Raw genomic sequence first — 24,163 nt, forward strand, 5'->3', positions numbered from 1 at the left:
TTGGACAGCGGTCAATTCCCCGAACTGCCGATCCCCGAGGGATTTATCCCCCGATTTCCAGAGGAATTCATTTATTTTATTTCATTTATTCCCGAATTTCGGGGATTTCTCACCCCCGGGGGTCCGCCAGGGGGAGCCGCGCGCGGGCGGCGCGCGCAGGAAGTGACGTCACGCGGCGGCCGCGCCGGGCTCTGCTCCGGTTCTGCTCCGGTTGCCCGGAACCGGCGGCGGTGAGTGAGGAGGGGCGGCCGGGGCTGAGGGCAACGGGAGGGCTTGTGAGGCTCTGTGAGCGGGCGGGGTGGACGGACAGAGCTGGGGGAGGATGAGGGAGACGCGGTGTGGGTGCTGAGGGGACCTGGAGGGGCTGTGAGGGGATGGCGGGGCTGTGAGGGGACTGAGGGGGCTGTGAGGGGACTGAGGGGGCTCTGAGGGGACTGAGGGGGCTGTGAGGAGATGGGGAGGCTTTGAGAGGACATTGGAGCAGGGGAAGGTGAGAAAGGATGAGGGAGCTCCCATGATTTCCCTCTCCAACCTCTCCTTCCTCACCTCACCTTCCTCAGGTGTGGCAGAGATGGATTGCCAGGACATCAAGGAGCTGCAGCAGGAGGTGATGGAGGAGCTTGGAATCTCCATGGAGGAGCTGCGGGAAATCATCGACAAAGAAGTGGAGAATTCCGAATGGGTGAGGCAGCGGAAGCAGCAGCTGGAGGAGCTGGAGCAGTGCATGAGGCACAAGGAGGAGGAGGTGGCCCACGTTGACCAGCTCATTGACGATGCTGTGAGGTGTGTGGGCCTGGAATTCTGAGGAGGGGGATGTGGGGGGCTGCTCCATTCCCTTCAGGGCAGACCTATGGTGTGGCTGCTTAATGAGGCACATTGGCAACTTTTCCCCCCAAGGCTTCAGACCCTTCCTGTGGATGCTTCCCTCTGATCTGCTAGGGCAAGCAATGGTTCATTTCCAGATCCCTAAAGTGCAAAAGACAAACAGCAGGAGGCTGTCAGTTTAATCACAACAAATGCACCTTTATTGAGGGCCAACAGCAAATGTGATAGAGAGATCAGAAAAGGAAATAAAGGATAGAAAGGAAAAGAGGGGAAGGGGAATATATTTACCAACGAGACGGAATCCTCATGGTCCAGCCACATAGATTTGCTGTTGTCCATGGGGGTTCACCAAAGTCATCTCAGAAGGTTGCAGTTTATATAGTCTCAATCCAAAACAAGTGACATCTGGCCAAAAGGTGGGGACGATTCATGGGCCATGGTGTCTGTGAGGCAGGTGTGAGCGTGCAAGGAGAAGCCACCTCTTGTCAGAACTTGTGAGGCAGATGCAGGCGTGCAAGGACAAGCCACCATTTATCAGAACCTGTGAAAGCACAGCAACAAATCACTTGGCATAACATCCAAAAACATCCACCTCAGCCAGGCCAGAGCTCCTGTCAGGGGTCCTCAGGGCCCTTGTGAGGCACATGAAGGAAACTCCAGACCTCTCCTACACTCCTTCAGGGGTCAGGGGTAACTCCCTGTGGAATTCAGGAGGCACAGCTGGTTTCCCTCCCCCAGGGCCATGGACAAGTGCGAGATGCTGGCCAAGGAGCTGTACTCCATGATGGGCCTGCAGTACCGGGAGAGCAGCTCGGAGGACGAGGCTCCAGCAGCCACAGAAGTGATCGAGATCCCCGACGAGGAGGATGATGATGTCATGAGCGTGGACTCAGGCTGGAAACGCAGTTCAGTGTCCCCAGCAGGGCCAGGGGAAGGGTGGGAACAAGGGAATGCTTTTAGCTCATGGGGAACATCTGCCAGATCCTGTTTGTGTCCCAGAATTCCCAAAATCCCATATTTCCTGGAGTCCCAGACTGGGATTTCACCCTTTTCCCACCTGCCTCGCTGTTGTCCCCATCAGATGAGGAAAAGCCTTGTCTGGGCATGGATTTTGGATGGGCACTTTTCCCTGTTCCCTCTGCTTTCTGTGGTTTAATTAGGATGGATTTTTTCCACTAAAAAAAGGTTTTAAACCACTCAAGGGGAGCATCTTCCAGATCCTGTTTGTGTCCCAGAATTCCCAAAATTCCAGAATTCCTGGAGTCCCAGACTGGGATTTCACCCTTTTCCCACCTGCCTCACTGTTGCCCCCATCAAATGATCCCACATTAGGAAAAGCCTTGTCTGGCCATGGATTTGGGATGGGCACTTTTCCCTGTTCCCCCTGCTTTCTGTGATTTAATTAGGATGGATTTTTTCCCACAAATAAAAAGGTTTTAAACCACTGTTTTCTCTTCACTCGCAGGCAGCAGCTGTCCCAGAATCTCCAGGGATCAGAGTCTGGTGAGTGGGGAGGCCCTGGCTGGAGATGTTTCCTCATGTGGGGTTTTCCTGAGACACAACATTGTTCTGGGTGCAAAAAAACCAAAAGTTTTTTCTGTGTTTCCTTTTTCTTTCCTCCAGCTGAGGGAAGCAATGGCTGCCATGAGGAAATCTGCCCGGGATGTTGCAAAATTCATGGATGCTGTAAACAAGAAAACCAACTTGCAGGAAGCACAGAAAGGTGTGGGAGCTTCCAGGAGCTGTGTGCCCTGGGCCTTTGCTTCCCAAAATGAGAAAACAATGATCTGCTTTCTCTCCTACAAATCTCCATTCATATTTATTGATCCCAAACTACTGTTTTAATTTAGGGTATATTAATTCTGAATTCCTGCTTTTTTTTTTTCCAAGCTGTTTCCATTCAGTAAAAAAGAGCCATTTGGGCTGACTGAGGGGAAGAAAAGCAGGAATTCTTCTTCCAGAACTGTGCTTTGGGTGATTTAGAACTGACTTTTTGCTGTTGTCCCTTGGTAGATGCACAACCCCCTCAGGAACCTCCTGGCACTGCCCAGCCCGTCACTGTGCCTGCAGCCCCTAGCAATGATCTCAACACTGATGGGGACCTCAAAGTGGGCATGAGGATTTTGGGGAAAAAAAGAACCAAGACGTGGCACAAGGGGACGTTGATTGCCATCCAGACAGTTGGTATGTGCCATGCACGGGGCTTTCCTGGGATTTTGGGTGGGAAACCTGGGTTAAAAGGTGTCAGAGCACCTGATGTCACCTGGAAGGGATTGTGGGAGCAGCACACCTCCACTGCTTCACCCTCCAAATTAAATCCTGAAAGGCTTTGAAATGATTTCTGAGTTAATTCTGAATAAAGGATCTCAGAGTGACCCAGAGCGTTGGAATTCTGCTGTGAAATCACGTGGCTTTTGTTTATTTTCCCCTTTATTTATCTCCTGTTTGCCTTAAAACGTATTTCCAGGTGCTGGCAAGAAATACAAAGTGAAATTTGATAACAAAGGGAAGAGTTTGCTCTCGGGCAACCACATTGCCTACGATTACCACCCATCTGCTGAGAGGCACCACGTGGGCAGGAGGGTGGTGGCCAGGTACAAGGATGGCAATCAGATGTGGCTCTATGCTGGGATCGTGGCTGAAACCCCCAATGTCAAGAATAAAGACAGGTATTCCTTATTTCCCATGGTCATGCACTCCCATCTCTGTTTTTTTTTTTTTGTTTGTTTGTTTTAGGCCGAAAAATGAAAGGATTGATTTGAATACCCTTCAGGTGCTGGATTGAGCCCTTCCCAGGAATGCCATTCTGACTTTCTTCATCTTTCTTATCTCAGGGTGGAGCTTCCACTCTTGCTCATGGCCCTGAGTCAGGAATTAGATCTGCTAATTTATTCAAATTATCACCCAAATGTTGAGTCTGGGCTGCTTGAGGCATGAAACAGTGGGAGGAAATAGGAGCTCTGGGAGGGCAGAGTGGCAGAGGTGATGCCAAAGCTCTTCAGGAGGAGAAAGAAGCAGGTTTGGAGCAGCTTTTTTGGGAATAAAAAAAAGGGCAAGGCTGCTCTGATCTATTAAAATAAATGTTTGGGGTTTTCCTGAAGTGATTGATAAAGGATTTAATCCCTCTGGATCTGATGTAAATTGTGTTGGATTTTATCTGATTTGTGTTTAATAACTGAAAACGAGCTGAATTTGATAGCCAAATTGCAACTTTTCTCCTGGTTGTGATGCTGATCCCTCATCCTGCAGCTTTTGTACAGCTCCAGGACTTGGAGTCCTTACTCAGAGGCATTAAGTGGGTGCCTTATCCATCTTCCCTGCAGAAACCAGAAGGAATTAAACATTTTTTTATCGTTTATCTCCCTTTCCTGGGGCACAGAGGGGATTTGGAGCAGAAGGAAATGGCCTGGCTGGGAATTGTGCTGTTTGAGCAGCCATGGGCAGCACAGGGAGCATTTGTAACTCTTCATTCTGCCCTCACCCAAGACTGGGCTGTCTCCAGGAGGAGCAGGAGAAGTTCTCCACTTCCATTCCATGGTGTGAGAAGCGATTTCTTCAGCTCCCATTCCTAATTCCTGTTTGTTTTCCAGGTTCCTGATTTTCTTTGACGATGGCTACGCGTCGTACGTGAAGGAGTGGGAGCTGTACCCGGTCTGCCGGCCACGTGAGTGATCCCTGGCCCTCCTGGCCTGCTGAGCTTTTGGGAAGGTCCAAAAACGGGTGTGTCCCTTGTGGTGCTGAGCCTGAAGACATCTGAAATCCTGGTTTATTGCCAGGGTGGGTTCATGATGTCCCACCACCAACATTCCAGCCCTTGGGATCACCCCTTGATTGACCTTAGGAAAAATGCACCTGGGATATCCTAAAACAAAATAAAGAATTAAATGTTCTTTCTGTTTTGTCTTATTCCCTTTCTCCCACGTGTCCCAAACAGTAAAAAAGGCCTGGGAAGACATTGAGGATGTTTCCTGTCGGGATTTCATTGAGGAATACATCACTGCCTACCCCAACCGGCCCATGGTACTGCTGAAGAATGGGCAGCTGATCAAAACCGAGTGGGAAGGCACCTGGTGGAAATCCAGAGTGGAAGAAGTGGATGGAAGTCTGGTGAAAATCCTTTTCCTGGTAGGAATTTCCCTTTGCCCATTAGGATTAAATTTGAGGCTGGGGATCTGATCAGTTCTGTTTTTCTTGCTAATCATGGAAATATCGAGGTTGGAAGAACTTCTAAGATCTTGGAGTCTGAGGCCCTGAGCCAAGGGCCATATCCACAGGGGTTTTGGACAATTCCAGGGATAGTAACTCCATCACTGCCCTGGTCAGCCTGCCAGAGCATGAACATCTTTCCCAGGAAGAAATTTTCCCTAATACCTAATTAGAAATTTCAACATCACTAATTGCATTTGACAATTTATTGTCTGTTCTGACTGCTGTTTGTCAATGCTCATTGTTGTCTCCTTGTGTTTCCTCTATGTCTCACTCCAGGAAGCTCTTCCCATGGGAACTTCAAGTGTTTCCTTCTCCTTCCCACAAGAGGACAGACGTTGTGAGTGGATTTACCGAGGTTCCACACGCCTCGAGCCCATGTTCAGCATGAAAACTTCCACAGCTTCCACCCAGGAAAAGAAGCAAAGTGGGCAGACCAGGACTCGTCCCAACGTTGGTTGGTGGCATCTTTTGGTTTCATTTAGATCCTGGGATTTAACTGCAGGGTGGTTTGGGTTTGGTGGGTTTTTTAGCAGAGTTCCTGGAGATTTCAGGTTTCTAGGTTTTGGTTTTATTCTTCTGACAGGAGATTTCAGATTTCCAGCGAGTCTTTTCCCCTGGCACAGGAGATTTAGATTTCCAGGGTTTTTGTCCTCTGGCGTAGGAGATTTAGATTTCCAGTGGGATTTTTCTCCTGCAATAATGCCACAGAACCAAACTGCACTTGGGTGAAGTGACCAGAATTTTTGGGGGAATTGCTGTGCTCTGAGCTTGGCAATGATCCACCATTAATCCCAAATCCCTCTGTTTTGGTTCCTTCCAGGAACAAATCAGTGTTTTGGGGCCCATACAGCCAACTTGAGATAACATTAAGGATTTTTCCTGTTGACTCTCTGGTTTTTTACCTTCCCCACCAGGTGCTGTGAGGAGCAAGGGCCCTGTGGTCCAGTACACCCAGGATTTAGCAGGAGCTGGTCCCCAGTACAAGACTCCAGAGCCAGCTGCACGTCCCACGTCTCCTCAGCCTGCAGAGATGGAGTAAGTACCAGAGCCACCTCCAGCACCTTCCACCTCTTTGCTTCTCTCCAGCACTCAGCTCTCTCAGGCACCACCTTTTCTGTGCAGAGGAATCCTCAGCTGCACGTGTCCTCCATGCCTTTAGCCGTGATTTTGGGGAAAAACTTCTAGCTAAAGCTGCTGGATGAATTACTGGGGGCGGGAGCTGAGAGCCAACAACTCCCCGAGCCAAATATTCCTCCTCAGGGCTAAAGCTTTGCAATTTGCCTTTCCAAATGAGACCTTTGCTCTTTCTCTTCCCAAAATCTGAAATGCTCCCTCGTGTCACGATCCAGGCGCTGGCCCCCGGCTGCCTTGTGTCCCTCCACTTGGACTGACCTGCTTGCTGACCTCGCTGGGAATTCGGGATCAGCGGTCGGTCCCGGTGGGCACGGAGCAATCCACGGCCAAGCCGCTGCCAGGGGCCCAAGGGGGACATTCCCGGAGCTGCAGGCTGAAGGAGGCCTGGAGGAAGGAGGAACTCGGCTTGGTGATGAAGGGAGTGTGTTGGAGGACACCAGGGAACCTGGGAATGTGCTCGAGGACTTTTTAGGGGAGGGAGAGGCTCTCCCAGTTCATTTTTGTCAGCGCTGTGGATTTCCCATCCGGATTTATGGGCGCCTGGCCCCGTGCCAGCACGTTTTCTGCTCTGCCTGTGCCCTGCTGGTGGGGCACCAGGGAGGCAGGACATGTCCCAGCTGTGAGCAGCCTGTGCAGGAGGTCAATCTTTACTCCCCACAGGCTTTCCAGGTGTAGCAGCAGCTCAAACCCCACCTGCCCCAACTGGGGGTCTTGGGGCTCCTCTCCAAGCAGCAGTGCAATATAACCCAGTTTACCCCTAGAAATGCTCCCTCTGTGCTGGTCTGACCAGGATTTGGGAGTGGAAGCCACAAGAAAATCACCTTTGCCATAGTTCCTGAGAGATCCTGGATGCTGGAGGAGGTCCTGGAATGCACAGCTGGGCTCCCACCCCTGCAGGTCCCCCATGTGCAGGGAAGAGCTGTGCTGGGACTGGGACACCCCGGGACCATGGGCAGTGTCACAACACAAAGACAACCAACCTGGACCTGCAGCCCTATGTGCCATCACCAAATCCTTTCCCATTCAGGCCTTGCAGTGCTTTACAAGGAATTTTTTCCCTCTTGGGCTTGGCTTTAGGACGTGGTTTTGGCGCAGCTGCTTCCCTGCCCTTAAATCCCAACTGCCCCTGACCAGGGGGAGGAGGCAGCCAGGCCTGGCTGTGTCCATGCTGATCCCGGGGATTCTGTGGGGTTCAAACACTTGGATTTCAGATTATTAAAACTAAGAACAGTCTCCTCACTCTGGTGTTTTATTCCTCTGAGGAAAGCCTGGGTTTCTCCCCCTTCTTTCAAGTTTTTCTCAGTGTTGTCACCACTTCTGACTGGTTTAAGCCCATTTTTCCTCTTGCTCTTTTTGAGATGTGTTTGAACACTTTGCTTTCAGGCAGCTGTTGGCAGAAACCCTCGTCCCTTCCTGCTCTCTTTGTCTCTTGCCTTTTTCCCCAGTAACTTCACAGTTTTTCCTCTTCAGCGGCTGGTTTGTGGTAATTTTCTGTTCTATTGATGTAAATGGGTTGAAAACTTCCTGGAATGGTTTGGAAACCTGCAGTTGATTGAAAACTCCTGAAATGGGTTGAGAACCTGTATTTTTAGAGCCCCCAACTACCTCTTTCATCAGGAATGTTATTACATTCCCTTGCACAATCTTATCTCGTTCCTTAGTCCTTGCAAGAGAATCCTCTGGATTTGTTCCTCCTACTCAGGCCTGGTTAAGCTTCTAGACGCTGATTTCTGCTAAGCCAGGGGTTTCTTCATGGCCTGGTTTGTCCAGCTTCCTGGGATTAAGGCCTTGTTACCCTTGCCTCATTTCAGAATCAGAAGTCACTTGGAGCTGGAGCTGAATTCTGAAATTCGGAGTGGTTGTGGGGTTGCTGTAGCAGAAATAGCCAGAAATGGGCTGATTTTCACACTTAGGAGGAAAAAAGCCACCGCTGGGATTCTCCTGGGTTTCTGAATTCCGTGGGGCAGTGTTACTTTGATTCCCAGTGTTATTTTGTTTTTCCATGTTCCAAATCAGCTTCTTCTTCCCTCCTGCAGATGCTCCGACACCCAGCTGGCCCAGGGCAGAAAGCAGGTGGCCAAGAAAAGCACTTCCTTCCGTCCTGGCTCCGTGGGCTCCGGGCACTCGTCCCCATCCTCCCCTGTCCTTGGGGACACCCCAGCAGCCGCGAGGGCCCTCCCAGCCCCGCAGCACCGGTGAGCAGAGCTCTGGGTGGGACGCATCTGTGAATCCGTCTGGGATGTTGGGACACATGTGGGGCCTGAGTGTGCTGGTGGGTTTCTGGTGGGGATTCAGCAGCTCAGATCGTGGAGTGGTGGAATCACTGAGGCTGGAAAAGCCTCTGAGTTCGTGGAGTCCCCCCCAGCACTGCCAAGTAGCTGTGATTTCCTGGAGGGCGGTCGATTTCCTTTGGATTTTTTTATCACCCTGTGATAAATCCACTATCGTTCTACTTAAACTCTTTTGATTCTTGTAATTTTTCATATAAAGGTTGGTAATTGTTTTTCCATGGGTCAAGATCTGTGGAGGGATAGAATGTAAGAAAATAAAGATAGTGCAGAAGGTAGTCAGGCCTGCCCTTAATAGGCTACAGCTGTGTCCAATAAGAAGAGTGCTACAAAAGAGTGGGTTAACTGGTTGAGAAGAGAGTTGGAGTTTTTTGGTTGTGCTGTGAGGAGAGATGGAGTTTGTTGGCTGTACTGTGAAGAAGAAGGAGTCAGTGCTGTGAGGAGCTGCCCATGAGAAATCACCAAGAAGATACGGAACTTTTGAAATACGATGACAACAAAGATCAAAGGCACAGGGGTCTTGGGCTCTGAGTCCTTGGCAGGATCTCGAGAGGAATTTCTGGGTTCCGACATAAGGTCACCTCTAAGCCTCTTTTCCTCCAGGCTAAACAGCCCCAGCTCCTTCAAACATTCCTCATAGGGTTTGTGTTCCAAGCCCCTCCTCAAAAATCTCAACATCCTTCCTAACCTGAGCACCCCATCTCTCCCCGCAGCGTCCCCAGCAGCGTCCCCAGCAGTGTCCCCAGCAGCGTCCCCAGCAGCGTCCCCTCCCAGCCCTTCCACGGCATGATGGACCGCGTTCCCAACGAGCCGTCCTACCGAGCCCCTCTGGAGAAGCTCTTCTACCTTCCGCATGTGTGCAGCTACGCGTGCCTGGCGCGGGTGCGGCCGGTGCGCAGCGATCAGTACCGCAGCCGCAACCCGCTGCTCATCCCGCTGCTCTACGACTTCCGCCGCATGACGGCGCGGCGCCGCGTCAACCGCAAGATGGGATTCCACGTGCTCTACAAAACGCCCTGCGGGCTCTGCCTGCGCTCCATGCACGAGATCGAGCGCTACCTCTTCGAGACGGACTGCGACTTCTTGTTCCTGGAGATGTTCTGCCTGGATCCCTACGTGCTGGTGGATCGCAAGTTCCAGCCCTACAAGCCTTACTACTACATCGCGGATATCACCAAGGGCAAGGAGGACGTGCCCCTGTCGTGCGTCAACGAGATCGACAGCACGCCGCCGCCGCAGGTGGCCTACAGCAAGGAGAGGATCCCCGGGAAAGGGGTGTACATCAACACCAGCTGGGAGTTCCTCGTGGGCTGTGACTGCAAGGATGGCTGCAGGGACAAGTAGGTGACTGCTCCTGGGTGAGGGGACAGCACTGGGGCTGTGTGAGGGAACGCCTGGGGTTTAAAGCCAGGCAGGTCAGTCCGTTGCAGGGTTGGGAGGGACGTTAAAAACCATCCAGTTCCAACTCTTGACGTGGGCAGGGACACCTTCTGCTATCCCAGGTTGCTCCAAGCCCTGTCCAACCTGGCCTTGGACACTTGCAAGGATGAGAAATCCACAACTTCTCTTGGAATGGAGTGGAATCAAACCACTTCTCTTGATTTGATTCCAAGTCAGACGCTTTGTGCCCATCTCTGCCTAAAGATGTGATTTGTTTTCCTGTCTCCAGACTGATCTCATGGGTTTTCCTGTGTCTCCTTGCAGATCCAGGTGTGCCTGTCACCAGCTGACCATCCAGGCCAGTGGCTGCACCCCTGGAGGGCAAATCAACCCCAACTCAGGCTACCAGCACAAGCGGCTGGAGGAATGTCTTCCAACAGGGTGAGCAGAGCCCTCACAAGCACCAGCCCCAGATCCATTGAGAGGGAGTTGATCCTGGGTATCCCAGGGCAGATGTGACCATCTGCCTCTGGTCTTGGTTCTTCTGCCAACCGTGGAATGGTTTGGGTTGGAAGGAGCCTTGAGGATCATCCAGAACATGAGTTCTGATCCTCTGGGATCTCTGTGCATAAACCCCAGCGCTGCCAACAGCCACAGACTTTGGGATGTTTCTTTATCCTGAAAGTTGTCACCCTTCTCCTTTCTTCCAGTGTTTATGAGTGCAACAAGAGGTGCAAGTGCAACGTGAACATGTGCACCAACCGCCTGGTCCAGCACGGCCTCCAGGTGCGGCTGCAGCTCTTCAAGACCCAGAACAAAGGTTGGGGCATTCGCTGCCTCGACGACATCGCCAAGGGCTCCTTTGTCTGCATCTACGCAGGTGGGAGCTCACCTGGCACGTGGAAAACTCTGCTGTGGAAAAGAGGGGTAGCCAGAGATGGGAATGGAGCTGGGGAAGGGGTTGGAGCACAGGGAGAAGGGTCTGGAGAACTCCTGAGGAAGCTGGAGGAGCTCATCCTGGAGAAAAAGAGGCTCAACTTTTGGCCCTCTCCAATGCCCTGGGGAGGTTTAAGTTGCACATTCAGGAAAATTTCTTCCTGGGAAGGGTGGTCAGGCTGCCCAGGGAGGTGGTGGAGTCACTGTCCCTGGAAGTGCTCAAAAGCACAAGGATGTGGCACTTGGGGACATGGCTCAGTGCTGAGGGGAACAGTGGGACTCAGAAGCTCTTCCAACCTCAATGATTCCATGATTCCAAAGTGCAGCAGAAGGGGTGTAAAGCTCCTGCCATGCCCGTTTTGGTGATTGGAGGGTGCAAGCTGAGCTCATGAGCTTGCCCAATGCTGCAAGAACCCTTGTTCTGGCAGTGCCAGTGTCACAAGATGTCCCCCAGGCTGTCCTTGAGGTGACCCAACCCCAGCCCTGCTTCCTGTGCTCAGCAAACCGGCCGGGCCCGGCCCAGCCCACGAGATGCAGAAGTTGCACTGGGGTTGCCTTGGCTCTGGAATGGAGCCACCCACAGCCAGAGCTGCTGCCTCTCTGCTCTTCCAGCCCTTCCAAGGCTCTGCTTGAGCTGCTCTGTAGAGATTTCTGAGCTGAAAATCTTGATTTTAGCTCAACCACAAGCTTCAGGGTTTTGTTACATCAAGAAACGGGGTTATGTTGTCATTTCCCAACCCAGCTTTGGAATAAAGCGGTGTCATCCCTGTTTTCTCCTCAGTGAGCTTTGCAGAGGATAAAAGAGAAAACTCACCTTTCATTTTCTGCCCTCCCAGGGAAAATCCTGACGGATGACTTTGCTGACAAAGAGGGGCTGGAGATGGGTGATGAGTACTTTGCCAACCTGGACCACATCGAGAGCGTGGAGAACTTCAAGGAGGGCTACGAGAGCGACGCCAAGTGCTCCTCGGACAACAGCGGTGTGGACCTCAAGGACGACGACGACGACGAGGAGAACACGGGCACGGAGGAGCTGGAGGAATCCAACGAGGACAGCTCTGATGACAACTTCTGCAAGGACGAGAACTTCAGCACCAGCTCGGTGCTGCGCAGCTACGCCACGCGCCGGCAGACGCGCGGCCAGCGCGACCACGGCCCCTCGGAAACGGCCTCCAAGGACTCGGGGCTCACACGGTCCCCCAGCCATGAGGAGCCCACCACAGCACCCCCCTGCAAGCTGCCAGTGTCTGAGGAGATCTCCAAGAACAAAGTGGCCTCGTGGCTGAGCTCCAACAGCGTGGCTGAGAGCTTGCAGGACAGCAATGATGCCTCGTCCTTCAGGGTGGGTGAAGGGGGAGAAACCAAGGCTGTGAAGATGGAGATGCCTGCAGAGAGGGAGAAGGGCTGTGCTTCCACGCCAGGAGATCTGAATGGAGAGGCAAAGGCACCCAAGAAGGAGGTGAGGGAGAGATGAGGGAACAGGAGAGTTAAAGGCAGGCAGGTGCTCCTGCTCCAGTGGCTTTGCTCCCCATAGAGCACATCCGGGGGAACTGTGGGGCTGTTGGATGTCTCTGCTCAGCTCCCCTGGCTTCTCTGGCTTTTCCCCTCCCAGGGAGGGAGTTTGTGGCACAAGAGGCTGCAGAAATCACTTGATGCGAGCAGAGCTGAACATCCTCCTGCCTGGGGACCTTAGGGATGTGGAGGTGGTCCCTGTCCACCCCCTGCTCCAGGGAGGGCACTTGGAGTCCCCCAGAGAGGGGCATCTCCATGCTGGGTGTCACATTGAGTGTGGGGACAGGCAGCATCTCCCTCCTGGGCTGGCATTTTGGGGAACAATTCCATAGAAAGACTGGAGAGTGCTTGAGAAGGGAGAGATTCCAATCATCTGTGCTTCTCCCCTCTGCAGGAACCCGAAGAATCAACCAAAATTCCTGGGTAAGATTCCTTAAATCGTTTTTTCCCGTCCCATGGCACAACTTCCCTGGGGATCCAGGTGTGACCTGCCCTTGCCTTGTCCCTGCAGGGGGAGCAGCCTGGGAAGGAGGTACGGCTACAACCCCTGTCCTCCCAGGCTGGAGGGGATCCGCAGGCCCATCAGCGGCACGGTGCTGCTGCAAAGCCGCCGGCGATCCCTGGCCCCACCGCCCCCCTCAGAGGTGAGTGGGACCCCCAGCTGGAGGGGCCTCCCCCAAACCCCTTCTTTAACCTCAGTTTGGGTTCTCTTCTGCCTCTGGTTCCCACTTGAGCACAGGGGTTGTGGTTGTAGCTGTGGTTTCCCAGAGGGCACTCCATTTCCTTTGGGTTTTAGGGGTCTTCTGTGGATCTGAACGATCGAAAAAAGAGGAGAGTGTGGGATTTGGGTTGGATTTGGCACTTTGGTTTGCACACCTGGGACCATTGCTTGGCAGAGCCATCTGCAGGAAGCCATCCTGGTGAACTATCCTGTGTTTTTTGGGAACTTCTCCCTTCCTTTTGAGCACCTAATGCTGCAGGATCTCAAGCAGAACTCCAAAACCCCACAGGTGTTCCGAACACTGTCCTGTGGGATGTGGTGGCCAGAGGGGGGGATCCCCTTCCAAAGGGTGGGAACAGAGGGGGTGAGCTGGAGAAGAGAACCATATTCTGGGCAAAAGGGAGGCTGGGATGCACTCCAGGAGCTGTTCCTGTCCCCAGAACGTGCTGCTGGTGTCGAGCAGCACCGACAGCGAGGAGGAGCACAGGGCAGGGCAGGCCCCGGGCGCAGCCAACGACAGCGACGACATCCAGACCATTTCCTCAGGATCCGAGGAGGAGGAAGGGGAGGACAAGAAAAATCCATCATCTGGGTCAGGTGAGGGGGGAGACCAGGGCTGAGGGTGAGAAGTTTTGGTTGGAAAGCACCAGGAAGGGCTCGTGAGGTTGTAGCTGCTGCTCCTGCTGTGTCCCTCAGCTCCAGGACATTGTCCTTCCAGTTCCAGGAAAGTTGGAACCTTCCCCATGTGTTTAGCAAGACAAAACTGCAAAATCTGCTCCTCAAAAGCAGATATTTTTGGGTATTGTAAGAAAAAGCAACAGTGAGGTTTACAGTGGGTCTGCAGGCTGGGCTGGGTTGATCCCAAGTGTTGAATTTGCAGGCAACCCCTACAAGGGAAGAGATGAGAATCTTCACTCCATGTTTCAGAAGGCTGATTTATTATTTTATGATATATATTATATTGAAATAAAATGCTATATTAAAACAATACTAAAAGAATAGGATTTCATCAGAAAGCTTGAAAAGGAATGGAATGATAATAAAATCTTGTGACTGACCAGAGAGTCTGAGACAGCTGGACTGTGATTGGCCATGAATTAAAAGCAACCACATGAGACCAATCACAGATGCACCTGTTGCATTCCACAGCAGCAGATAATTATTGTTTACATTTCATTTCTGAGGCCTCTCAGCTTCTCAGGAGAAAAGATCCCAGCAAAAGGATTTTTCATCAGATATGTCCATGACACCCAGGAGCCATCCTGGAGCGCTGCTTTGGCTCTGAGGGCTTTGTCACCTTTGAGCAGAGCAGGCTCAGGGGTGATCCCATCTCCCAGCAGGTCCCGTGAAGAGGCAGGTGGCTGTGAAATCCACCCGAGGCTTCGCCCTGAAATCCACCCACGGCATCGCCATCAAATCCACGCCGCTGGCGGCGGCCGACAAGGGCGAGAGCGCGGGGCCCGTGCGGCGCAGCACGCGGCAGTTCTACGATGGCGAGGAGAACTGCTACATCATCGACGCCAAGCTCGAGGGCAACCTGGGCCGCTACCTCAACGTGAGTCACTGGCTTTGCTGCAGCTGGGTTGGGACATCCCCAGGAGTCCCCTGAGGCTCGGTGTCTTGGGCAGGAAAGGAGGCTCCACGTGGATTTTGAGGGCGGTGATTAGAGGAGAGTTTATTGGGGGTCTCACCCATGGGAGCAGCATGGTTTCTGAGGGAGGAGGGGGTGTCCTGGTTTAGGGCAAATTTGGGAGAAAACCTCCAAAAGGGGGTCCCTCCAGATAGGAAACCCACATGGCCCCCCTCCAACCAGTTCATGAAAGATTCCTTGGAGAGAAGTGGAAAGAACCTGTTTCTTTAACAGACAAAGCACCCCCCACAAAATGCACAATACCAGATGACACCACTGTTTCACCGCTCTGAAAAGGATTACAAATTCAAAAGTCTCTCTTGGGGGTGGTTGTTCTGTTCTCAGTCCCTCTGGTGCTGGGGCAGCTGCTGCAGCCGCAAGGTGCAAACACTTCGTGTTTCCCAGGTGTCCTGGTTTAGGGCAAATTTGGGAGAAAACCTCCAAAAGGGGCCCCTCCAGATAGCAAACCCACATAGGCCCTCCCCCCAACTGGTTTGGGGAGGATTCCTTGGAGAGAAGTGGAAAGAACCTGTTTATTTAACAGGCAAAGTACCCCCCACAAAATGAACAATACCAGATGACACCACTGTTTCACCGCTCTGAAAAAGACGACAAATTCAGAAAGTCTCTCTCTGTTCTCAGTCCCTCCGGTGCTGGGGCAGCTGCTGCAGCCACAAAGTGCAAACTCTCGGTGTTTCCCAGGTCCCGTCCGGAGCAGGTTTGAGTAGTCCCAAAAAAGGAAAAGGAAAAACAGTCGAGGAAAAATTTGGACTGCTTAGCTAAACTAACTAATGAGCAGAAGCAAAACGCAGGAGCAAGAGCAAAGCAAAAAGCAAAAGCAGCACTATGTACTGCCCTGTCTGTGTGTCCCACCAGCCGTGGGGGAGCGGCTGATAGCAAAACCAAAACAAAACTTTCTCTCCTCAGAGCCAGTCTTGAAGGCACAGAACATAATGTCCAGCATAAACAGAACACACAAATGGGGATACAAGCATCATAATGTCACCCTAGGACGCTGGGGAAGGGAGAGGGAGAGGTAGAGAAGGGCCAAGAGAGACCAAAGGGCTATGAGAGAATCTGTGGTCCCCCCCACAGCTTAACAGGGAGATTCAAATTGGGTGCAGAATAAAACTTGGGCCAATGGGATTGCAGATCCATGATACTTCAGGGGAGGATCGCAGGCTTGGAATAAACATTTTCGAGGGGTGAGACAGAGGAAACCATTTAAATAAAATGCAACACCACAATTCACCCTTTTATCGTTAGAAAGAAAAGATAAAGAGAAATACGACAATTAACAATTTAAAGAATGAAGCAGTAATTGCACAGTTTCGCAGCATAAAAATAAATCCAATTGCAGTGAGGATTATGTTTTAAACAATCCACTTACTGTTTGCCTTTGGTGGTAGGTGATATCAAAGATAAAATGAGCGTTTATGGGCACACCTCGGGGCTGAGCCGTCTGCTCAGTGGGGCTGTTCCTCCCCAAGCCTCGGGAGAAGTGGGGAAAGAGGAGGTTTGGGAGGATGATGCACCTTCCTGAGTGAAAAACCAGCTGCTGCAGCCTGGTGGGAGCAGGAATGGCCCTGTCAGTCCTTCCAGAGCCCGTTACCTTTGAGTGTGGATCTTATGACTCAGCCGGGGCGTGCAGCCTGTTCCAGCAGGATTCCGCTGGATGTGACGGGCAAACCAGGAATGCTGCTTGTTTATAAAGGCTCTGTTCAGTGCTGGCAGCTCGGCCTCCCTGCCTGGGCAGCAGCTCAGGCTCTTCTCTGTTGCCATTACAGCACAGCTGCACCCCAAACCTGTTTGTGCAGAACGTTTTTGTGGACACCCACGACCTTCGCTTCCCCTGGGTCGCCTTCTTTGCCAGCAAGTGAGTCCTGGGGTGCTGGGAGGGGCTGAGGGTTCCTGGGCTTTGTGGGACCTGGCTCCATGGCCAGGGCTGGGTGTTCCCTGCTCCTGGAAACCCCATTTCCCTGCTCCTGGAAACCCCATTCCCATTTTCCACCATTCCTGTGCAGAGAAAACCTTGGTGGAAGGTGAAATCCTCTCATGCTGGAGATCCTGCTGTGATTTCCACCAGTTTTAGACCTTCCTAAAGCACAGAGTGAGGCATGGAGCAGCCAATTTCCCTCCTTGTTTTACTCCCAAATCTTGAGCTGGGTGTTCCCTGCTCCTGGAAACCCCATTCCCAATTTTTCACCATTCCTGTGCAGAGAAAACTTTGGTGGAAGGTGAAATCCTCTCATGCTGGAGATCCTACTGTGATTTCCACCAGTTTTAGACCTTCCCAAAGGGCAGAGTGAGGCATGGAGCAGCCAATTTCCATTTTTGTTTTAATCCCAAATCTTTTGAGTCGTGCTGAACCCCTGCTGTGTGCCTCTGTGCTCCTGCAGTGAATGCTCACGGCAATGATTCATCAGAGAAACTTTATCCCTTTCTCCCTGGCTGCCTCAGCCTCATCTCCTCTTTTCTGGAGTAATCTCCTCACCCATCCCGTGTGGATTTTTTTCCCTTCCCAGGAGGATCCGAGCTGGCACGGAGCTGACCTGGGATTACAACTACGAGGTTGGCAGCGTGGAGGGCAAGGAGCTGCTGTGCTGCTGCGGGGCCATCGACTGCCGGGGCCGCCTGCTCTGAGCCAGCCCAGCTCCCTCCCAGCAGCTCCCCCTTCTCCAGAGGCCTGGTGCTCGCTTTCCCTCAGTGAGGGTGAAGTTTCTTCTCCAGAGGTTCTCAGTTCTCCCTTTTCTCAGCTGGGAAATCACAGAGCAGGAATGGACTCAGGTTGTGTTCGGGGTGATTTCCACCCCCTGGGTTTCTCCCAGCTTCCAAAGGCTCCAGTTATCCCACAAGACAATGGGTTCCCTTCAAGGAATGAGCTTTTCCTGCTCTCTTCCATCTTTCCACCAAATTTAAGGCAGAAAACCTCATTTTTCCAGCAGCAAGCACTTGCCCAGTATTCCCTGGAAGTGCTTCCCAGTTGGGACTGAGGCCTTGAAAGTGGGAGGGAGGATGGTGGGAAGAATCCCTGGAAGACTGGACCAAGCAGGATTTATAGAATTCAAGGGAAAAAAGACAAAAAGTAAGTATCTGTCTTCACCTGTGAGCTGTAAAAAATCTTAGTTGCTAAAAAGCAATAAAAGTGGGTTTTTCTATTATAAACAACCTACCCTGATCTCGAGACACAGCAAAGAGCCCTGAAAAAGCAGAGTTGAACCTCTGCCATCATCCTTGTTCCTGTGGGGTTTGCAGGAAAAATGCCAGAGGTGGATGGGCCCAGGCAAAGGGATAAGGAGCTCCCACATTTTCACCTTTCCTTCACCTTTCCTCAAAACAAACACTCCTTAAACCCTTCCACTGGGGAAAATTGCAGGGGAAGGGGTTGGGATGTTCTTGAGGAAGGAGATCTGGTGCCTCTCTCCATCTCCAGCCCTCCCAGAATGTCACAGAGAGCCCCAAGCTGGGCCAGCCCCAGGGTACCTGGGCAGGGGAGGGAGGGAGTGGCACCAGTCCCAGGCTTGGGTTGTTTTTGTTTGGGGAGGGCAGATCCAAAGAGTTCAAAAAACGACCCTGAGAACTGGATAAGAGGTGAGCTTTGACAAAGTGGGATCAAATCTCACATTATTGACGTGAAAAAGCCCAATCTGGGACGTGGTGGAGCTGATTCCAACCATCCCAGCCCCCCCATAACCAACACCAGCCCTGCACAAGGGACACTTGTTGGGTTTTTTTTTTCTCCTGCTATATAACCTTTCTTTTTTTTTTTTTCTTTGTAAAATAAAACCTTTCTGGGACCTCCTGGAGCTCCAGTTCCATCCTGAGAGTCCACCTGAATGGAGGCTTTGTCATCCCAACGGGGCTGCAGCTCCCCAGGGAACCCAAACCCACGCTCCAGCCTGGGCTTGAAGACTTGGAGAACTTTTAGGAGAAAAAAAAAAAGCCCATAAAAACCATCAAAATCCTCAACTCTGCCCATTTTTAGCACTGCCTAAGGGATCTATGCCAAAATAACCCCCCCACCCCAGGGGCACTGTGCCACTCACAGAATATGCCCAAATCCTGTAATTTTTTTTTTACCCAAGTTTATTAGTTTTTTTAACTTTTAATATATTTAACCTTTTATTTATTAAAAAAAAAAAAAAACCAAAAAAAAACAAGAACAACAAAACACGTTTTGGTCTGACATTGGTTAATGGTCCTTTTCCCCCCCCACCCCTCCGTGCTGGGAGGTCTCACAGCATCCCAAAGGATGCAGGAGACAGAGCCAAGCCCGGCTCCTTCTGTCTTCCAAATAAATAGAAAGAAAAGGAAAAAAAAATCAAGTTGGAAATTTGTCCTGTTACAGCTGGGAGAGGCCACGGAGAGGGAGAGACTCAAAAATCCATTTACCGAAGAGAAATGAGAGGATTAAACTGTGTGAGACACAAGGAGTGACTCAACCCCGCAGCTTCCTTCCCCCAAGTACTTCCATAGTGTCATCCCATCATTTAGGCACTGAAACACCCAGGAATTCCCTGCTCCTCCCTCCCAGTTCGGTGGAGCAGGGGCTGAGCCGGCTTTTCCAGCCGGATACAGCTCAGGAAAAGGGGGATTTTTTCCCCCCTCCCCCGGTGAAGGAATGGTTGGGAAAATTGGAATAACACAGAGCCCGGCAAGGGGCTGGGGCCGAGCTCTTTGGCCAGAGCCAATCCGAGGGGCTGCGGGGCGGGAAGGAACCGCCCCGGAGGGATGGAGCCATCCCGGAGGGGTCCCCGCCTGGCCGGGGAGCCGCAGTGGATTAAGGCAGCAGGTGAGAGGTGGAAGGGCACCAGCGGTGAGTGTGAGGCAGAGCTGCGGCCCCGCTCCGTAGCAGGGGCGGGGCCCGGCGGGCGCTCCGGGGTCCCGGTGTGGAGCGGCCGGAGGGGCCGGGCCGGTGGCAGGAGGTGGCAGCTCTCGGGTCCGGGGCGCTCAGTCGGTTTTGCGGTGGTTGTTGTTGAGGACAGGGTGGCCATTGGAGAGGGGCCCGTTCTTGGCCACCTCCTCCTCCTCCTCAGAGTTGTCCGTCTCCTCACGGTCACTCCGCTCGTCCTCCACCACCTGTGGGCAGAGGGAAAAGGGGGTTCAGGCAGCAGCTCCCCCCATTTTCCTGCCGTGCCTCAGTTTCCCCATTGCAACCACAGCGGTTTCTCCCCACCGAGGGCTCCCTGGGATCTGGTGAGCCAAGATCAGTTGGGATTCAGGATCTGGGGGTCTCCCCTGCAGAGGGCCCCGAGTGGGTCCTTCCCCATGACATCCCCATGGCCCCCCCTCTCACCTTTCCAGTTATGAACTTCTGGGCCATGCGGATGATGAGGTAGGCCCAGAAGATGTGCAGCGACTGCAGCACCACCATCATGAAGTTGAAGAAGTAGTAGCCAAAGAAGGCAGGGTAGAGATCCAGCGGATAAACCATCGTGCAGTGCATGATCCTGCCAGGAAAAGCCACTCCTGTCACTGTGACTCCCCCAGCCCCTGCCTCAGTTTCCCCCCCGTTCCCCAGCAGAGCTCACCAGAAGGGCAGAATGACCAGGCGGGTGATGATGAAGACGGCAGCAAAGACGATGAAGATGTTGTTGCAGGTGTTCCTCCACCCGGCGTAGTTAAACATTTTGGCAGACTGGGAGGGGGGCAGAGGGGGTGAGCTGGGGAGGGGGCACAGGATGGGGGACGTGGTGGCAGCAGGGGAGGGGGACACACCAACCTCCAGCAGATAATCGGAGGAGTCGTGCACGGCCATGATGAGCGTCCCGGCACGGACGTAGTTGGCAAACCAGGAGAAGCTGATGAGGATGATGGTGGCAACGTGGTGGATGATTTGCTCTTTGAAGTCCTGTGCCCAAAGCAATGGGGAGGGGTTACAGCAGCCTGGATCCCACCTTCAGCAAACTCCCACCTCACAGCCCCTGGGTGTGCCCACATCCTCCCAGCCGCTCCCTCCTGCCCGCCACCAGGGTGAAGAAAACCCTGCCGAGATGTCCCAGTGTCCCCCACCCCACCCCAGAGCCCCCACCTTGCGCTTGACGTCGGAGGCGATGCTGAAGAGCAGGGACCAGTAGAAGGAGAGCTCGATCATGTAGTACCAGTACTGGGAGGGCAGCACGCTCTGGGGGCAAGGGACAGATTGGGGGGTCCTCTGTGTCCCCAAGAGGGGTTTGATCCCCTTCTGTGAGCACCATCCGGGTGCCCTGAGGACCCCCAAACCCTCCTGAACCCCCAGTTCCCCCTGGTGCTCAGGAGAAGCCGTGGGCTGGCAGCTGGGATGGGATCTGTGCTCACCTGGATGGGGTATCCCTTCCACACCTCCCGGAGGTCGTAGAACCAAGGTTTCTGCAGGATGGGGAGACACCAGGAGTCAGAGGGGCCAGGGGGGCTGGGGGAGCAAGGGGAGGGGGGCAATACTCACATCCACTATGACAGCCATGCCAGCAATGAAAGCAATAAGGTAAAAGGTGAATCTCCAACTGGAAAAAGGAAGCAGACGTTCCTCAGACGGGCACCGGGGAGCAGGAGGGAGGAGGATGGCCCCAGATCCCACATCTCCCACCCTTCCCAGGCAGCTTCTGGCCAAGCTGGGACCCCCAGAGCCCCCCAGGGTGGAGGGACAGTGACACCAGGCAGGAAAGGGGGGGGTCTCACCTGGCCTCCCTGAATTTCTTGAGCAGGCTGGGCCGGTCCTGGTTGCGGCGGCGGCGGAACCAGCGCTCGACCTGGCGCACGGTGCAGCCGCTCTTCTTGGAGAGCATCTCCACGTCGGCCTGGGGACACCAGGGCAGCCCCGCTGTGTCACACAGCCCTGCCTCTGCCACCCTGAGCCCCTGGGGACGCCCTGAGCCCTCACCTGCTTGGGGTGTTTGCTGGTGGCAGCATAAAACTTCTCCAGCACCGCGTTGGGGGTGGCTTTTAACCGCACCTTCTCCTTGACGTTCAGGAGCCCGCCAGGGGGGTGGCCACGTACCTGGGGAAGCGGTTCCTGTCACCTGCATGATTTGGCCACCCAGGGACCCACAACCACTCAGTGCCTCGGTCTCCCCATCCTGCTGTGCCTCCTCCAGGGTGGGTTTTGCCAAGGGGAGCCCCCAGGGTCCTTCTGTCACGGGCTGTCCCCACTCAGCCCCTCCCTTCTCTTGCCATCCCAACAAAGCCGGGTCTGTTCCCATTGTTGGCCCAACAAATCGTGTTTGTGCGGGGAAAAGGGAGCACGTGGGTTTGTCAGGGGGGATCAGGACCCCCAGCTCGGCTGAGCACAAGGTGCCACATCCCAGGGTTCAGCCACAGCCCCAAGGGCATGGGGAGAGCAGGATCGGGGGCTCAGGACCCATCCCCACCCCCAGGGAAGGGACTCACGTCTCAAAGAGGTGCCGGACAACGAGGAAGAGGAAGGCCAAGGGGAGGGTGATGTACAGGTCAGAGGCTTTGGCATAGACTCGCCCATCCCGGTCCTCCAGGTCAGCCCAGGTGAGGTTTGCCGGGAGCCAGAGCCGTTCCCACCAAAAATAGCTGTACAAGGTCTGAAACATGCTGGGGGGGGGGGAGAGGTGAGGGGGGCATCTCCGAGGAGATGGCCGATCCCACCCCGGCCCCACCAGGCACCCCAATTTCCACCTCGACTCCCAGGGAGGCCCCGGTGAAATCCCCTGGCGGTGCTCGGCTCGGGCACCGAGGGACTTTGCTCCCTGCAGCCCGGAGGTCAGAGGGTGATCATTAACAGGGGCCCCAGTCCCGCTTCCAACCGGCAGCTCGGCTCCTGCGACCAGCCCGAGGGAAGAGCCGGGCTCCCGCCTCCGCACCGGGATCGCAACCCCGGCTCTACACCGGGATGGGGAGCAGGGAGAAACCCCCGACTCTGGTTTCCCTCCCGTGTGCGCATGCCGCGGCTGATCCAAACCCGATTCCCGGTGGAAAACGGAGGCACGGAGCCCACCGCCAGCCCTCCGAGGCCAGGCACGGCCCCAGCGAGGGATTAGGGATTTGCTGGCGACACAATGAGCACCTTTGTGCCCTAAAAAGGCTCCGGACGGGGGAGCGGCCCCTTGCCGCGGGGTCAGCGCATCCCGGCTCCCCGGCCCTCCCCACCGGCCGATTTTGGGGAACCCCGGGGAGGTCGGGATGGGGTCGGTTGGGATCGCACCCCCGGGAAGCGAATCCCCGACACGGATTGTGGCGAGGGCCGGGGCGGCTCCGCTCGGCTGCGGGAGGAAGAGGAACCACCGTGGCCGGTTTCGCAAGGGCGGGCGGGAGGGACGTGCCGCAATTCCCGACTCCCGCGGCCGCGCCGCGGGCAGGTAACGGGAGGGGAGCGTGGGAGGACGGGGTGAGGCCCCGGTCAGGGCCGGCAGCTCCTTCTCCCCCGGGGCACCGGCAGCACAGCGCGATGTGCCGGCACCGGGGCACCGAGCCGGTGCAGGAGGGGGCACCGCCACGCCGGACCCCTCCCCAGAGGTGATTTTAGCAGCGATCCTGCTGGAAACCGACAAAACCCTGACGTTTTCAAGTCGCGGGCAGAAAAACGGGACCGGGAGGGATCCGGGCCCGGGGGCTGCGCGCCCGACCGGGCCGGGGGGCAGCGACCCCGCCGGGGCCCGAGGCCGCTGTGGGCCCCTGGGGGCCCCGCCTTCACCCGGCCCCGCCCGGGCAGCCCCGGCGGCCCCTGCCCGAGGGCGGATGGAGGCCCGGGATGGCTCCGGTGCGCGCCCAACGCCCGCAGAAAGGCCCGGCCGCGGGCCTGGCGCGGGGGGAGCGAGCGGGAACCATCCCGCGGCCCCTCCGGGCGGCCCCTCCCGGAGCAGGGCGGCCCCGCGCGCCCCCGGCCGCACTCACCCGCAGCCGCCGCCGGAGCCCTCACGGAGCCGCCGCCGCCCGGAGCCCTCACGGAGCCGCCGCTCGCCCCCCTGCGTCCCGCGCCCCGCGCCAGGCAGCGGCGGCAGTGACGTCACCGCGAACCCGGGAGTGACGTCACCGCAACGCCGCGGGGAGCGGCGCCCGCCGTGGGGCGGGGCGGGGCCCAGGCATGAGCGATCGACCGCCGAGACGGGATCCGTGCACCCCCCGTAGACCCCGGGGTGCTCCATATACACCCCCTATAGACAGCCCTATATGTGCCCCATATACACCCCCATATAGACACCCTATAGACAGCCCTATATGTGCCCCATACACACCCTAGATACACCCACTATAGACAGCCCTGTATGTGCCCTGTGCACCCCATATACACCCCCTATAGACAGCCCTGTATGTGCCCTGTGCACCTCATATACACCCCCTATAGACAGCCCTATATGTGCCCCATATACACCCTAGATACACCCACTATAGACAGCCCTGCATGTGCCCCATATACACCCCATAGACACTCTATAGACAGCCCTATATGTGCCCCATTTACACCCAAGATACACTCCGTATAGACAGCCCTATATGTGCCCTGTGCACCCCATATACACCCCCTATAGACAGCCCTATATGTGCCCCATATACACCCCCATATAGACACCCTATAGACAGCCC

The 24,163-nt window shown here is 54.6% G+C and overlaps 2 protein-coding genes across 4 annotated transcripts; one reads left to right on the forward strand and one right to left on the reverse strand.

Moving 5' to 3' along the window:
* The first annotated feature begins 166 nt into the window (after positions 1 to 166).
* SETDB1 (SET domain bifurcated histone lysine methyltransferase 1) lies at positions 167 to 17,796 on the forward strand. Of its 3 annotated transcripts, none has more exons than XM_030965179.1 (22): positions 167 to 230; positions 561 to 783; positions 1,564 to 1,730; positions 2,291 to 2,328; positions 2,449 to 2,548; positions 2,839 to 3,009; positions 3,293 to 3,494; positions 4,416 to 4,489; positions 4,760 to 4,950; positions 5,311 to 5,488; positions 5,949 to 6,069; positions 8,205 to 8,363; positions 9,170 to 9,796; positions 10,161 to 10,277; positions 10,547 to 10,716; positions 11,609 to 12,231; positions 12,679 to 12,707; positions 12,796 to 12,928; positions 13,446 to 13,602; positions 14,343 to 14,560; positions 16,423 to 16,511; positions 17,161 to 17,796. In XM_030965179.1, the coding sequence occupies exons 2-22, from the start codon at positions 572 to 574 to the stop codon at positions 17,276 to 17,278; spliced, it is 3,894 nt and encodes a 1,297-aa protein (XP_030821039.1). In that variant the 5' UTR covers positions 167 to 230; positions 561 to 571; the 3' UTR covers positions 17,279 to 17,796. The 3 variants fall into 3 exon arrangements, with proteins under 3 accessions (XP_030821039.1, XP_030821040.1, XP_030821041.1); XM_030965180.1 differs by having other exon boundaries at positions 14,346 to 14,560; XM_030965181.1 differs by lacking the exons at positions 8,205 to 8,363; positions 9,170 to 9,796; positions 10,161 to 10,277; ... (6 more) ...; positions 16,423 to 16,511; positions 17,161 to 17,796 and adding an exon at positions 6,384 to 7,354.
* A 923-nt stretch (positions 17,797 to 18,719) lies between these two features.
* On the reverse strand, positions 18,720 to 23,587 carry CERS2 (ceramide synthase 2). The gene is given in 12 exon segments (XM_030965192.1): positions 18,720 to 19,714; positions 19,932 to 20,085; positions 20,167 to 20,273; positions 20,358 to 20,486; positions 20,667 to 20,759; positions 20,933 to 20,983; positions 21,060 to 21,117; positions 21,293 to 21,411; positions 21,495 to 21,589; positions 21,592 to 21,611; positions 22,001 to 22,174; positions 23,474 to 23,587. Coding segments are annotated over 11 exon segments (1,128 nt in total). The 5' UTR covers position 22,174; positions 23,474 to 23,587; the 3' UTR covers positions 18,720 to 19,585.
* Between the last annotated feature and the right edge of the window lie 576 nt (positions 23,588 to 24,163).

This window comes from Camarhynchus parvulus, chromosome 25 (assembly GCF_901933205.1).
Source record: "Camarhynchus parvulus chromosome 25, STF_HiC, whole genome shotgun sequence".
Taxonomy (NCBI): domain Eukaryota; kingdom Metazoa; phylum Chordata; class Aves; order Passeriformes; family Thraupidae; genus Camarhynchus; species Camarhynchus parvulus.

What these genes read in the sequence shown, in the direction of transcription:
- SETDB1 (XM_030965179.1), top strand. Translation starts at nt 572, where the DNA reads ATGGATTGCCAGGACATCAAGGAGCTGCAGCAGGAGGTGATGGAGGAG. An exon ending in GTACCCGGTCTGCCGGCCAC is followed by an intron (nt 4,490 to 4,759) that starts GTGAGTGATCCC and finishes TGTCCCAAACAG; the next exon opens with TAAAAAAGGCCTGGGAAGAC. An exon ending in CCTCAGCCTGCAGAGATGGA is followed by an intron (nt 6,070 to 8,204) that starts GTAAGTACCAGA and finishes TCCCTCCTGCAG; the next exon opens with ATGCTCCGACACCCAGCTGG.